The sequence below is a fragment of the Coffea arabica genome, chromosome 6c (genome assembly GCF_036785885.1).
Source record: "Coffea arabica cultivar ET-39 chromosome 6c, Coffea Arabica ET-39 HiFi, whole genome shotgun sequence".
In the NCBI taxonomy this organism is placed as follows: Eukaryota; Viridiplantae; Streptophyta; class Magnoliopsida; order Gentianales; family Rubiaceae; genus Coffea; species Coffea arabica.
Window position 1 is genome coordinate 18000930 of NC_092320.1, and position 14985 is coordinate 18015914.

The 14985-nt window shown below is 35.2% G+C and overlaps 1 protein-coding gene and 1 pseudogene across 1 annotated transcript; both read left to right on the forward strand.

The window, feature by feature from the left end:
• The first annotated feature begins 2621 nt into the window (after positions 1–2621).
• Positions 2622–3681, forward strand: LOC113693083 (MDIS1-interacting receptor like kinase 2-like; annotated as a pseudogene).
• Positions 3682–11255: 7574 nt separating this feature from the next.
• On the forward strand, positions 11256–14985 carry LOC113691651 (uncharacterized). The gene is made up of 2 exons (XM_027209892.2): positions 11256–14193; positions 14380–14985. Exons 1-2 carry the CDS (start codon positions 11292–11294, stop codon positions 14769–14771), a joined length of 3294 nt encoding a protein of 1097 aa, XP_027065693.1. The 5' UTR covers positions 11256–11291; the 3' UTR covers positions 14772–14985.

Consider the following 14985-nt stretch of genomic DNA (forward strand, 5'->3'; position numbering starts at 1 on the left):
CTTTGCATCTCAACCCATAGAGCAAAGAAAGAGGCAGAAGCAACTTTGAGCATATGAGCGCCAAACAATTTACGCATCCGGAAACACTGAGTCCTTGACGCCTGACAGCATCGACCATTTTATGCTTAATCAATTATTGCTGCCTTCATACAAAGACTCTACACAATAGTCATGCTAAAAGCCCAGGTGAAAGAGAAGCCATTAATATTTGTTCAAGCGACAATGTAAACAAAACAAACTGAACACAGAAGAGCCTGTTTCTCACTCGAGCAACAAAATTATGTAGCCAGAGAATAGTTCTTCAAGTTAGACTACAGCTGATTCTCACTTCAGAAACAGCTAGGACACAAAAAACTTGGTACACATACATGTACAGATACAATGATAGCTAATATTATCTGATACAGCGACACCTAAGGATAGATATCCTTGCACACATTTCCGGCCAATTTATCCATTGTGTTTAATTGAATGCATTACTTAGTAGACAATCGTCTGTCTATCTCCTTTTGCACATTCAAAGAATACTGTTGACAAGGAACAATTCTTGCCCCTGACAACTTGCTTAAGCTATTACAAGTGCAACTAATTTCTTGCTGCTGCTGGTAGAATATTCAAAAAGAACATACACAGAAATCTATATTCTACGTTTTTAGCTACAACATACAACACTCATATCAAAGGAATGACTAGAGTTAACGAAATGGCTGATTTGCAAGTTAGAGGTACAGGAACATATTTTGTACTTCTTTGATTTCTGAAATATCAGAAGATAGAAGCAAGAAAGAAAGCTACCCTGTCATTTGGGGCTGCAGCATGTCCATAGTGGAGAACAGCGCTGAAAATGAAGACATAAACTATGAACCAACAATTTTTAGCAATCAAAGAAATATCCATCTTACGTACAACTGACCTGTTGAAACTCATTCGCTAGTAAAGGCACAACTAGCCCAAATAATGACATCGAAATGGGAAAAATAATGCAAACTTGACCAGACAAAAGGATCTCAAATATCATTAACAAAAACTTCAAAGACACCATAAAACAAACTAATGAAACAAAATCAAGCCTAATCAATTTCTTTAATATTCAAAAAAATCTTAAGCAGCGAAAATTAAAAAGAAATTCTCAACCGATAAACACTAGCATCCAAGTTTACGTGAATAATTCTCTGATCTTAGTTGAACTCATAGAGTTGCATTTAACCCCAACGCTACATCATATAAATATAAAATTTCCACCCCTTTAATGCTTTCAGGTTGTTTGTCGTCTCAATTTTCACTAGAATTACCGGCAGCCATTTGCTTCAGTGCCACTGAGTCCATAACTTTTATACATTTAACTGTTGCTATACCTTTCTGTGATGAAGATTTTGTTATGTAGACTTTGGAAAGTTAATTTTTAAACAACAAGGAATGAGAGGGGCAATAGGAAGAAAAGGAGGAAAGAAGCACACCTGCTGTCACCTGTAGCACATATGCATGTATATGAACACTGTCTACAGCCACCAAACATGTACGTGTGATGAAGAAACATACTTTCTAACCGATACTCTTTCATGCCCACTTTGGCATTTCTCATGACCTATCGAACAAGAAATATGTGCAGTGAATAGTTATGCCATATAGAAAGCTGAAGCACATAATGGACTAGACCAGCAATATTTCAGGCAAACAGTGTCTTGAAATCTGAAGTTTATTTTATAGGACAAGGAAACAGAAAGAAGAACATTGAGAATAATCAGAAACAAATATCAAGAAGAACACAATATTTGGTTTCATGGCTTGTTCAAACTTCTATACTGCATAACACATATTCCTTGGTTCTAGTATTTCATACATCAGAAAGCAAATGTGGAAGAAATTATTCTTTGCAAGTCAATCAAATGAATTTCCATTCTTTAATTTGCAGAGATAGGATTGAGGAAACCCCTAATATGTGATGTAACTCCAGATGAATGCTTGCTTGTTCTTTTTCATGAAAAATCAGCTAGCTCATGTATCACTTTACATGAAGCACGCATGACGACCAAATCAACTAATTAAGATGGCAAATTTTTCCCTTTTTCTGGATTGCCAGGCGAAGGTGCACCTGAGATTGCAGTCTATAACTCCAAGGATCATAAAGGGCCCTTTAAAACATTGCGCAATTTTCCATCTCATATTAAAACTTGGATTTCAAAAACACAGGTTAGGCTACATATGTTGTTGGTAGGCATAAATTATGAGCATTCAAAAGGGAGCATGTTTACTATTTTACGAAAGATTCTACATGACAAAGTACTGACCTCCACATGGGCTTCTGAGCTAATATCGTTGGCAAATTGGATAAGAGCAAGCTCCAGGTCCGACTTTAGGACGCAGCATTCAGTCAAAATCGGATGCAAGGTGTTCATATCCGTCTCAAATTTCTCAATCCCCTAAAAAGACATGTTAAAGACTGTAACAGTTGCCCTTCAAGGTGAACTTCCGTGTGACCTTGTCATTCGGTTTGGTTCAGAAAATTTTGCAGGCAATCCAGACTTGCGTTGCCCTTCCACTCTTTGTGGCATTTCTCCTTGTGTTGTGGGAAACCATAGACATCACACATTCACACCCCATACTACATCATAGGTCTTGGGGTATCCTTGGGGGTGTTCGCAATAACTGGCGGATTAGTAATTTATATCTTCTGCAAAAGCAAGGTCAAGAAAGTGGAAGTTGAGCTGATAGACAATAAACATGGAGACATTTTTAGAATTTGGAACTATGATGGAAATATGGCTTATGAAGACATAATTAAAGCAACCAATGATTTTGATGTCGGTTATTGCATCGGGACAGGGGGTTATGGCAGCGTGTACAGAGCTCGGTTGCCAAGCGGGAAACTAGTGGCTTTGAAAAAGCTTTACCGTTTGGAAGGCGAGAATCCAAATTTTGACAAGAGCTTTAGGAATGAAGCCGACATGCTATCTAAAATCAGGCACAGGAACATTGTAAAGCTCTCCGATTCTGTCTGCACAAGCGATGCATGTTTCTGATTTATGAGTATATGGACAGAGGAAGTTTGTTTTGTATCTTGAGAGATGAAACGGAAGCTGTGGAGCTGGATTGGATTAAAAGAGTGAATTTGATCAAGGGCATTGCCAGTGCATTGTCCTACTTGCATTACGATTGTGATCCGCCAATTATTCACAGGGATGTATCAAGCAACAATATTCTTTTGAATTCACAGCTCGAAGCAACTCTTTCTGACTTCGGAACTGTGAGGATTTTGGAACTTGATTCGTCAAATCAAACAGTCATTGCGGGCACCTTTGGTTACATGGCACCGGGTTGGTTACCTTGCTATCCCGGATCACTTCTTTTCACCAACTTGTTTTTCATATGCACATATTAGGCTTAACTTTCAAGGACAGAAAAGAAAAAATTCTTCCAACTGAAACGATTATTTTTTTTTTCTTGAATAGTAAGTCTAGAGTTGTCCAGTTGAGATTAACTTTCAATGCAGAGCTAGCTTATACCATGGTGGTCACTGAAAAGTCCGATGTGTATAGCTTTGGCGTTGTGGTGCTGGAAACGCTGTTTGGAAAGCATCCACAAGATTTTCTTTCCTCCTTTTCATCACAACCCAATGAACCAACAATGCTGAAGGATCTTCTTGATGCCCGTCTATCCCGGTTGCTTATCAATTGAGGAAAACGCTGGTGATTCCTTTATTTATTTTTTTTTTTTGGAGGAAAAAGCTGGTGATTCCTTATTGCTTCCTGGATTTTTAACCTAAAGTGTATAATAGCTTAAGAAAAGGTTGTACTATTAAAGAAATTCTGGAGCGCACGCAGTACCCATAGAATCCACGGAAAACAGGGAGTTGATACGTGTAGGAACCACTGCAATGACGGAGCCAGGGGGCCACCTAAGTTTTGAAATTTTTAATTCATAATATGTAAATATATGTATAAGACAAAATTGGTCCTCCTTAATTTTTATAATTTTAGTTTATATTATGAGAATTTTTATATATATATGTATATATATATATATCTGTGTATGTGTATGAATTAGCCACCGTTGATTTAATTTTTTCTTCAAAAAAAATTATTTATTTTTTATTGTGCTAATTATTTAACATTCAAAAAATTAAACATATAATTTGATAATCCATAGTAAATTGACTCAATTTGATATATTATAATAAAAGACTCAATTCATAACTATCAATGGGCTAAAACAAAAATACTTACTTTATTGGTCCATATACAAATATACAACTTAGCCTAATTGATAAAAAATTTAAAATTAGTGGTCTATACTCTTGTTGACCCATATACAAATATACAAATAATTACTTGAAGGTTTGGTGAAGACAAGAAATTGAGTGATCTATCTTATTGTTGACAAATTGATTATATTTATTCTCACTCTTCCTATGTCAACTGCAACTATAGAACGGGCATTTTCAATTATGAATATAATCAAAACAAAGATCCAAAACCAGATAAAAGATAATTTCTTGAATGATTGTCTAACAATTTACATAAAAAAAAAAAGAAGTTGTTCAAAAATTTAGTACTGATTCAATTATAGATGAATTTAGTTCTATGAAAGAACGTAAAACTCAGTTTACCTTTAAGAAAAGAGGTTGAAATTCAAGGTATGCTAACATAACTTTTATCTTTTATTAATTGAAAATAGATATATTTATATTGCATAGTTATATTTTTGTTTTTGCACAAGTGACATATTGGAGCATTTTCTCATAATGTAAAATTTGGGTAATTTGTGATGTTATAATATATTTAATCAAAGGTTATTTCTTATCCTAATTTTTGTTATGACTATGCTGCATATTTATGAAATAGACATACCTTTATACTTAAAATTAAAATTTGATATTTTAAGATGTCATATATTTAAATAGATGAAAATTATTTTGAATATAACATATTAAGATAATTTTGTTCAGAAAAATTTTGGCCCCCCCCCCAAGGAAAAAATCCTGGCTCCGTCCTATAGTCTATAGAATGTACATTTTCAATTATGAAGATAATCAAAACAAAGCTCCAATACAAGATAAAAGATATTTTCTTGAATGATTGCCTAACAATGTACATAAAAAAGGAAGTTGTTCGAAAATTTAGCGTTGATTCAATTATACATGAATTTAGTTCTATAAAAGAACGTAAATCTCAATTTACTCTTAATAAAAGAAGATGAAATTTCAAGATATGCTAACATAACTTTTATCTTTTTTTAATTGAAAATAGTTATATTTATATTGCATAGTTATATATATATATATATTTTTTTTTTTTTTGCACAAGTGACATATTGGAGCATCTTCTCATAATGTGCAACTTAGGTGGTTTGTGATGTTATAAGATATTTAATCAAAGGTTATTTCTTGTCTTAATTTTAGTTATGACTATGTTACATATTTATGAAATAGACGTACCTTTATAATTAAAGTTAATATTTGATATTTTAAGATGTCATATATTTAAATAGATGAAAATTATTTAGAACATAACATATTAAGGTAATTTTGTTTCAAAAAAATTATGGCCCCAAGAAAAAAATCCTGGCTCCGTCACTGGATGAGGCAGGGGAGGTGGCTGTTGGGTTGGAGTGGAGTGGATATTTGCGTTGTCTTCAGAATGGTTGGTAAAAAGAATTATTGGTTGGGTTTTCACAATTGGGTGCTTTACAGATGGTTGATGATTCTGTTATCCCATATGTGAACCAAGGAAAATTATGATACTGTTTACAGATGGGTATTCCTGATACGCATTCAGAAACTGCTTCTAAGAGTACAACTGATAATTTGAGTAATCTTGACCTTTCTTCATATGGGAACCGAGGAATGCCTCTGCCTGGATGTATTGGATGATCAAAAATGGTTCTGGTGGATTGGATGATCAAAATGGTTCTTGCAAATATTACTTTTAGAAGAAATTGGAGGCCACCTTCTGGTTCATTTGCCGCCAACGATCCAGTTTGACCTGCTTATGGAAGAAATTGGAGGCCATGATAAATGAATGCAGGATCTGTAAAATGCTGTAAATGAATGCTAGCAAAGTTTCATCAATTAATGCGTATATTGCTCCTCACAGTCGAATCGAAATAGTGATGCCTCCCTGCTGACAAATTGACCATCTTATATTAGCTTGTGGAATTTGAAACTTCTTTTCTGGTTGCTTGTTGACATCTACGAAATATAATTGTATCAACTACTTCAATTAAATATTTATACCATAATCCTACCAAGTGTGTTAAGACTAAACAATCAAACGAACTGATCTTCATTTTTTAGATATCGAGTTGTAGGTCATATCAACTAAGGTAGGATATTAAAGATAGTTTTTTCGCATACCATTATTTCTTAGATAATAAAAGATATTTCTTCTTAGAACATTTTGTCTTAGATGTCAATTAATTTTCTTTCTTAATTCGAGTGGCGTGGTTTTGATTATAAATGATGCATTATCATATGTATAATTTGATAATTTCATGCAATTAGCCTTTGAATTAGTTATTCATACCAAAAACCACCACATATAAACTCATATGTATTCATTCCAAATGTCTTAGCTTTACAATTCTTAGTATATAATTCTTATGTATGTTTTGATCCACAATATTATTAAAAAGTCTTTCAACATACTAGATGCAGTCCAGTTAAAGAAACAGTTAAGAACTATTTTAAATAAAAGTCAAACCATAAAAGAGTATTTCGTCTAATAGGTTTGACTAACGAGTGTTCTAGGACATGCGTTATTGGTTAAAAGGACGTCGGTTGTTAATATTTTAGCAAAAGTGTAATTATTTCGGAAGAGTGACTGTGTGTATTCATATTGTAAATTCGGTGCCAGTTAAGTGTTTTAATGAGTTTCGGCACTCCTTAAAAAGTCCTTAACACATTAATTCTTGAGAGTGCAAATCCCTTTAAATTATCGGAAAAAAAAGAAAAAAACAAAGCCTGGCAAGAAACAAAAAAGTCTTCAACGTGTTTAAGCACCGCAGAAGAGTCTTCTAAGAAATTTTGCGCAAGAATTGCAGTGAACTTGACTCTCAAATGTGTAATCAAATCAAGGCCAGAAAGAACACGTTACAAGTCTCCCTTGGTCCCCTTAAGACGCGGATTGGAAAGACCTTGACTTAGACATTAAATGCAAATCTTTAAATTCATGCTACCTCAGAAAGATTTGACGGGAATTAGCTGAAATATTAATAATGTCGCTGTTACTTAAGCACTAAAACAAATAATGGCCTAATCATCCTGCATAAAATCGTAATGGAATTATATGAATAAATGTAAAAATCACACGAGAATAAAGTGAATATTCATGCGAATTAGAAATGGTTTAGTGGACATTATGATTTTATCACACACATTGTTGAGGGTATCTAGTTCAATTGCTGTTATTGATGGTGTTTTCCATCCCTTTTTTACTTTATATAGAATTACAAGAGAATTATGTGAAAATTTTAAGAGGTCATGTGGCAATATATAAAACTACAAGGGGGTTATATGTAATTTATCCTAAAAATAATTATCGAAATTCCAAGATCCTAAATAAGAAGCCAAGAAGGACAAATTACTGACTACCCTCTTGTGCATTTGCATAATATCATATGATCCCTCTAAGGTTTTAAAATATCCACATAACTCCCTTATGATTTTATGTAAAGGGGAAGTTTGATGAAAAATAGTATTCATAAGATGTTAGCTATAATGATAATATTGTCCTTATTTTGAGCAATAAATTGAATAAGGGTCTAATCACTTTTCATAAAATCATAAGAGGATTGTGTACGACACTAGAGCAAATTAAGTGAATATTTATGCAAAACTATAGAGGACTTAAGTAGATATTTATGTAAACGAAGATGCTTTCCATCCATTTTTTATTGTATATAATGCCATAGGAGATTATGTGAGTATTTTGAAACTTTAAAGGAGGTCATGTCATATTACGCAAAAATGCAAGAGGTTGAGCAATTTGCCTATATAAAAGAAGCCAAATTTTGTACCTCTGTAAAACTACTATAATATGATTCAAAGAGAAGCTTCTAGACTATGAATAGTTTTTCTTCCATGACAATAATACGCATTGTAAATGTAAGAGGGAAAGGAAAAAAATTGATAGAAATTCCACTTTTTCACTATCTAAGAAACTTTTATCATCAATGGACTTTAAAACAAATAAGCTATATCTTAGTTTAACTAGTTGTACTTGAAGTTGGGGCTATTTCTAAGAAGTTGCACACAAGACCCGAGTAAAAGACCGACTTTGACTCTCGAAAGCGAGATGAAATCAGATGCCGAAAAAGACAGCATTGCGAGTATTCCAAATTAAAACGCGTAATAAAATATCCATGCCGGTTATTAGATTCAAAGGACCTTGACTTGATTGTAAATGCAAGACTTTAAATCCAAACTAACCCAGGCTAATTAACTCATGCAATTGACCTGAAATGGCATAAAGGAATTAGCCACTTCATTTAGTAAAAAAGAGTAAATTGCTCAGCCGACTCCCAAAGCGATCCATCACTTTTGTACACTTTTAACCCCCAAATTATATTATATGTTATTTAAACCCTTAGACAAGTTAGTTTAAGTTTTTGGCCATTCTATCAACTTTTGCTATTTGACTTGACAGAATGGAGGGGCAAAGGGGCGAAATTATCCGTTCGCATATTTGAGCAGGAGAATACACTTCTAAGGCCAACATATATATTATATACTACTCATATTTAGAGAGTTGTAAACGAGTCAAGTCGAGAGTCGGGTATCTCATATTTGAATTCTTTTCGTTAAGCTATTCGAACAAAACTCATGTTCATTCGATAATATTCGAAATCCAAATCTGTGTTGGTGTTCGATCCGTTAAGGAAAATCCTAGTTAGAATTCGGCTCGTTTAATATAACCGAGCCGTTCACAAACAATGAAACACATGTTTGCGATCAATTAAGTATGGAATTAGGAATATAATATTAACCATAAATTTTGTAAAATGACAATTAGGTCCATGTTCATGAACTAACTCATGTTCATTCGATTACTTATCAAGTCAAAATATTTGTTCGAATTCGTCTCATATAAAATTTCGAACGAGTCTAAACGGGCCAAGCTAATGAACAGTTCAGTTCGTTTAACAACTCTACTTATATTTCTCTTCTTCTCATGAGACTGTCAAAACAATGTCAAAGAAAGTGCCAGTACTTTCTCTCATTTTCTTGTTTCTTTTTCGCGTCTAAATTCACAAATTAAGCCTTGCATGCTAAAATTTACTGTTAATCGCATTCTCAAAATTTGCCCTTAGATTTCCCCTTTAGCAAAAAGAGGACACCCATTGGATTTGAGAAGCATACAAGGATGATAGAGACTGTTCTTAAATAATAAAAAAAAAAAGGTTATGAATAATTTCCTTTTAAGTGTACCACTTTTTCTTAAATTTTGGCAAAGGTTTCCAATTTATTCGAAGTTCGATTGGTAGATTTGTATACGTATCTGATAAAAGTCCTTTTCTAAAAAAATATGTCAGTTCAAAGAAATAATAAAAGTTATTGACTCATTCTCTTTCTGAGAAGTGTCTAAACTGCGTTTGCCTTTAAAGAACAATCAACAGAGTTGAATAGAAACCTTTCAGCCCGACAAATTTGACTGGTTTTTGAAACTTGAAAGATGTGACTTTGAGCAATGCCCATTAACCAGTAATCAATGCTAAACAATCCCTCCAATCACAGGTTTAAGCTTACGAATTGTGAACAAAGATGAGTATATCTTATGCGTTACTAATTATTCAAATAAATAAAAAAAATCATTATTGGGACAAAAATATCGAGGAGGCAAGAAAATCCTGATCAACAAGATTATTTTAACCAATCAATTCACCGGGGGAGATGTGAATGTGTACATGATCTAGGGACTTTAGAGTAATTATACAGAGTGTGTTTTGTTTTAATGGCATTTCTAACAAATTACACACAACAATTCTAGTGGTACACATTAAAACATGTATATCATGGTGCTTGTTTAACTGTCCATATCAAGTCATTAAATCCAGACTACCACGGAATACTCAAATTGTTCTTCATTCTTTCTTTTTAATGTCCAGGATTGACAAGCTACGTCTTATATCTAAGATTTACAATTTTTTTTGTTTTAGAAATCTGCTCTTAGAAGTTAGAATTTATTCTTTAGCACAAAGAGAGCAATAATTAGATTTAAGAACCATATGAGGATTGTGGAGTAAGTTTTTAAACTTTATTTTTGTAAAAAAAAAAAAAAAAAAAAAAGGTTGCAAGTAATTTCCTTTTAACTGTACCGCCTTAGCTAAATTTGTGCAAAATTTACCAGTTTAGTTAAAGTTGAATTTCGCATCTGTACCTGTTAAACGAATAACCATGTAATTAAAATTTCAAAATTTTATCAACAAAAGAATCATTGACAAAATATGAAGATTGTGCTGGTCTACACATTGTACCAATTATTACTAGATCATTTATGACATCAAATGTTGTATTTCGTGTTGCACATTTTCACTAAATCTATAGAAATGCAAAAGAAGGATCATTACAGCTTAAACTCAAATGTCTTAGTGTTCACATGTACGCAAATGTCATGAATTTGAATGCCCATAGAAGGCAAAAGAGATACTAAAAAGGTATTGAATTACTGGCAGCAAAATGTACTTTTAAGACTGAAACATTACTAATTTGCTCCCTTTCTCGCTAATCTCAAACAACAAAAATGAAAGAAGTTCTAGTACTTCTTTTCCTTTTTATCATAACTTAAATTGTTCGTTCTTCTTTTTTTTTTAATCTGCTAAACTCACAGACTAAGCCTTATATATCTGAGCTACAATTAGATTTTTTTTAAACAGAAATCTGTCCTTAGAATTTATAATTTACTCTTTAGCACAAAGAGCAATAATTAGATTCGAGAACCATGAGAAGATGATGGAGTGTGTTTTCAAGTTCTTTTAAAAAAAAAAAAAAAAAAGGTTGTGAAGGCTCACAGTAATAATGGAAGAGTTCTTGGATATATTTTTTTTCTCTTGTTGATGATATTCTATAATTCTTTTCCTTTATAATAAGAACAGTCAATATAGCCAATTGCGTGGCATTTTTACGAGAAATTCCACACGGCGTACCATTCAAATGCGGAAGACCACAAACACTGCTGAGTGCTGACTGCACTGCATTTTAAGTGCGAGTCTTTCAATCCAGACTACTTAATCAGGGCGGGTGCTTACATTTCATCCATCTTATCTTAATTACGGCCTTTCATAGTACTATAGCATCGATGGATGTTGTATGCAGCGGAGTTGTTCTTCTCATGATACTGCCTATTGCACCAGTTGCAGTAGCAGCAGCACAGGAGTCTGCTGTGAATTTATTGGAAGCTGAAGCACTGCGCAAGAGTGGCTGGTGGGGAGACAGCAGTATTACTGCAACAAACATCTCTGCCCACTGCCACTGGTCTGGTATCATTTGCAACGATGCTGGTAGCGTTACCGAAATACTACTTCCGAACTGCAGAATTCAAGATGGGTTGACAAATTTCAGCTTCTCTTCTTTTCCGAACCTGGTTAGACTGGATCTCAGTGGAAATGGTCTATACGGAGCCATCCCACATCAAATAGGTGCACTCTCCAAACTCACCTATCTCAATTTATCTTCCAACGGACTCCAAGGTGAGCTTCCATCTTCTCTGGTAAACCTCACGCAACTAGCACATCTCGATGTTTCTTCGAACTCGATTGGAAGCTTAATTCCTCCAGGTATCGGAAACCTGACAAATTTGGTTACTCTAGACTTGAGCCACAATTCTTTTGGGGGTCCCATTCCTCCAACTCTTGGACAATTGTCCAATTTAGGCTCCCTTTACCTCGATAATAACAACTTTAATGGGACAATTCCTTCAGGTATTTTTAATTTGACAAGTCTTTCCCGACTATACATTTACTCAAATCCCGCAATGGGAGGATTTCTCTTAGAAGAAATAGGAAATTTGAAGAGTTTAGTTGCATTAGACTTGAGTAACAATGGATTTTCTGGTAGCATCCCTCCAACTCTTGGACAATTGTCTAACCTTGACATTCTTGGCCTCAGCAATAACCACTTTAGCGGGACAATTCCTTCAGCTCTTTTTAATTTGACAAGTCTTTCCAGACTATACATTCACTCGAATCCCTTAATGGGAGGATTTCTCCCAAAAGAAATAGGAAATTTGAAGAGTTTAATTGCATTAAAGTTGAGTTACAGTGGATTTTCTGGTAGCATTCCTCCAACTCTTGGACAATTGTCTAACCTTGACATTCTTGGCCTCAACAATAACCACTTTAGCGGGACAATTCCTTCAGCTCTTTTTAATTTGACAAGTCTTTCCCAACTATACATTCACTCGAATCCCTTAATGGGAGGATTTCTCCCAAAAGAAATAGGAAATTTGAAGAGTTTAATTGCATTAGACTTGAGTTACAGTGGATTTTCTGGTAGCATCCCTCCAACTCTTGGACAATTGTCTAACCTTGAAATTCTTGACCTCAGCAATAACCACTTTAACAGGACAATTCCTTCAGCTCTTTTTAATTTGACAAATCTTTCCTTACTATACATTCAGTCGAATCCCTTAATGGGAGGATTTCTCCCAAAAGAAATAGGAAATTTGAAGAATTTAATTGCATTAGACTTGAGTTACAGTGAATTTTCTGGTAGCATCCCTCCAACTCTTGGACAATTGTCTAACCTTGACATTCTTGACCTCAGCAATAACCACTTTAGCGGGACAATTCCTTCAGCTCTTTTTAATTTGACAAGTCTTTCCCAACTATACATTCAATGGAATCAAATTTTTGGTTCCATTCCCTCTGAAATAGGAAATTTGCAAATTTTGGAATATCTCGATCTTGGGTCCAACCGGCTGACTGGTCAAATCCCTCCGACCGTTGGCAATCTGACTGCTCCAGTTAATTTGGACCTCTCTTCTAACAAAATAAGTGGTTCCATTCCCTTTGAAATAGGAAATTTGAAATATTTGGAACAGCTTCTCCTTGGGTCCAACCGACTGACTGGTCAAATCCCTCCGACCCTTGGTAATCTGGCTGCTCTATTTATTTTGGACCTCTCTTCTAACCAAATAAGTGGTTCCTTGCCTCTTGGACTTTCTGAGATAACTTCTCTACAAATTCTAGATCTTTCCTCAAACCAAATTAGAGGCCCAATTCCTACCCAATTTGTGGATGACATGCTTAAATCCTATAGGCCCATTTTCACTTTGAATCTTTCCCACAATATTCTCTCTGGCACCGTCCCCTCGTCTCTTATGCAACTGTCGGACGTCGACCTGTCCTATAATGCTTTGGAAGGTGAACTTCCGTGTGACCTTGGCTTTCAGTTTGGTTCAGAAAGATTTGTCGGCAATCGAGACTTGCGTTACAATTCCACACTTTGTGGTGCATCTCCTTCTGTTATGGGAAATCATAGACATCACACCCTCTACTACATCATAGTTCTTGGCGTACCCTTGTTGGTGTTCGCAATAACTGGCGGATTAGTAATTTATATCTGTTGCTTCAAGAAAGTGGAAGTTGATCTGATGGACAATAAACATGGAGACATTTTCAGAATATGGAACTATGATGGACATATGGCTTACGAAGACATAATTAAAGCAACAAATGACTTTGGTGTCAGTTATTGCATCGGGACAGGGGGGTATGGCAGCGTGTACAGAGCTCGGTTGCCAAGTGGGAAAGTAGTGGCTTTGAAAAAGCTTCACCGTCTGGAAGGCGAGAATCCAAATTTTGACAAGAGCTTTAGGAATGAAGCCGACGTGCTTTCTAAAATCAGGCACAGGAACATTGTAAAGCTCTTCGGATTCTGTCTGCACAAGCGATGCATGTTTCTGATTTATGAGTACATGGACAGAGGAAGCTTGTTTTGTATCTTGAGAGATGAAACCGAAGCTGTGGAGCTGGACTGGATTAAAAGAGTGAATTTGATCAAGGGCATTGCTAGTGCATTGTCCTACCTGCATCATGATTGTGATCCGCCAATCATTCACAGGGATGTATCAAGCAACAACATTCTTTTGAATTCACAGCTCGAAGCAACTCTTTCTGACTTTGGAACTGCGAGGATTTTGGAACTTGATTCATCAAATCAAACAGTCATTGCGGGCACCTTTGGTTACATGGCACCGGGTTGGTTACCTTGCTATCCCAGATCACTTTCTTCTTTTCACCAACTTGTTTTTCATATGCACATATTAGGCTTAACTTTCAAGGACAGAAAAGGAAAAATTCTTCCAATTGAAATGATTTTTTTTTTTTTTTGGAATAGTAAATCTAGAGTTGTCCAGTTGAGATTAACTTTAATTGTCAATGCAGAGCTAGCTTATACCATGGTGGTCACTGAAAAGTCCGATGTGTATAGCTTTGGCGTTGTGGTGCTGGAAACGCTGTTTGGAAAGCATCCACAAGATTTCCTTTCCTCCTTTTCATCACAACCCAATGAACCAATACTGCTGAAGGATCTTCTTGAAGCCCGTCTGCCCCCTCCGACTAACCCTTTGGTGGTTCGAAATGTGGTTGTCGCAACAGCGTTAGCCCTGGATTGCGTCAACGCAAACCCGAAATGTCGACCAACAATGCAGCAAGTGGTGAACCGATTTGAAGAGGGCAGGCGAGAATCAACTAGGCCCTTGCACACCATTGCTGTGAATCAGCTTGTTAGTCCTCCAGTACCTTCACTGCCTGACCAAACCTACACGGAAGTTTAAGCACCACGAATGGCTTTCGTGTGGATATCTCTGCGGTCATCCAATTTTTCTATCGATGTTTCTACCTGCCTATAATATTTACACCAAAGGAGAAATTGAATTCACTTGTTGTCTTTATCTATGTAGGTGAATTCTAGGCAGAGCCAATCTAACACTTTGCAATTCCGAGTCTAGATTTAAAGAAATATTGGTTTAAGGATTCAAGTATACAAAA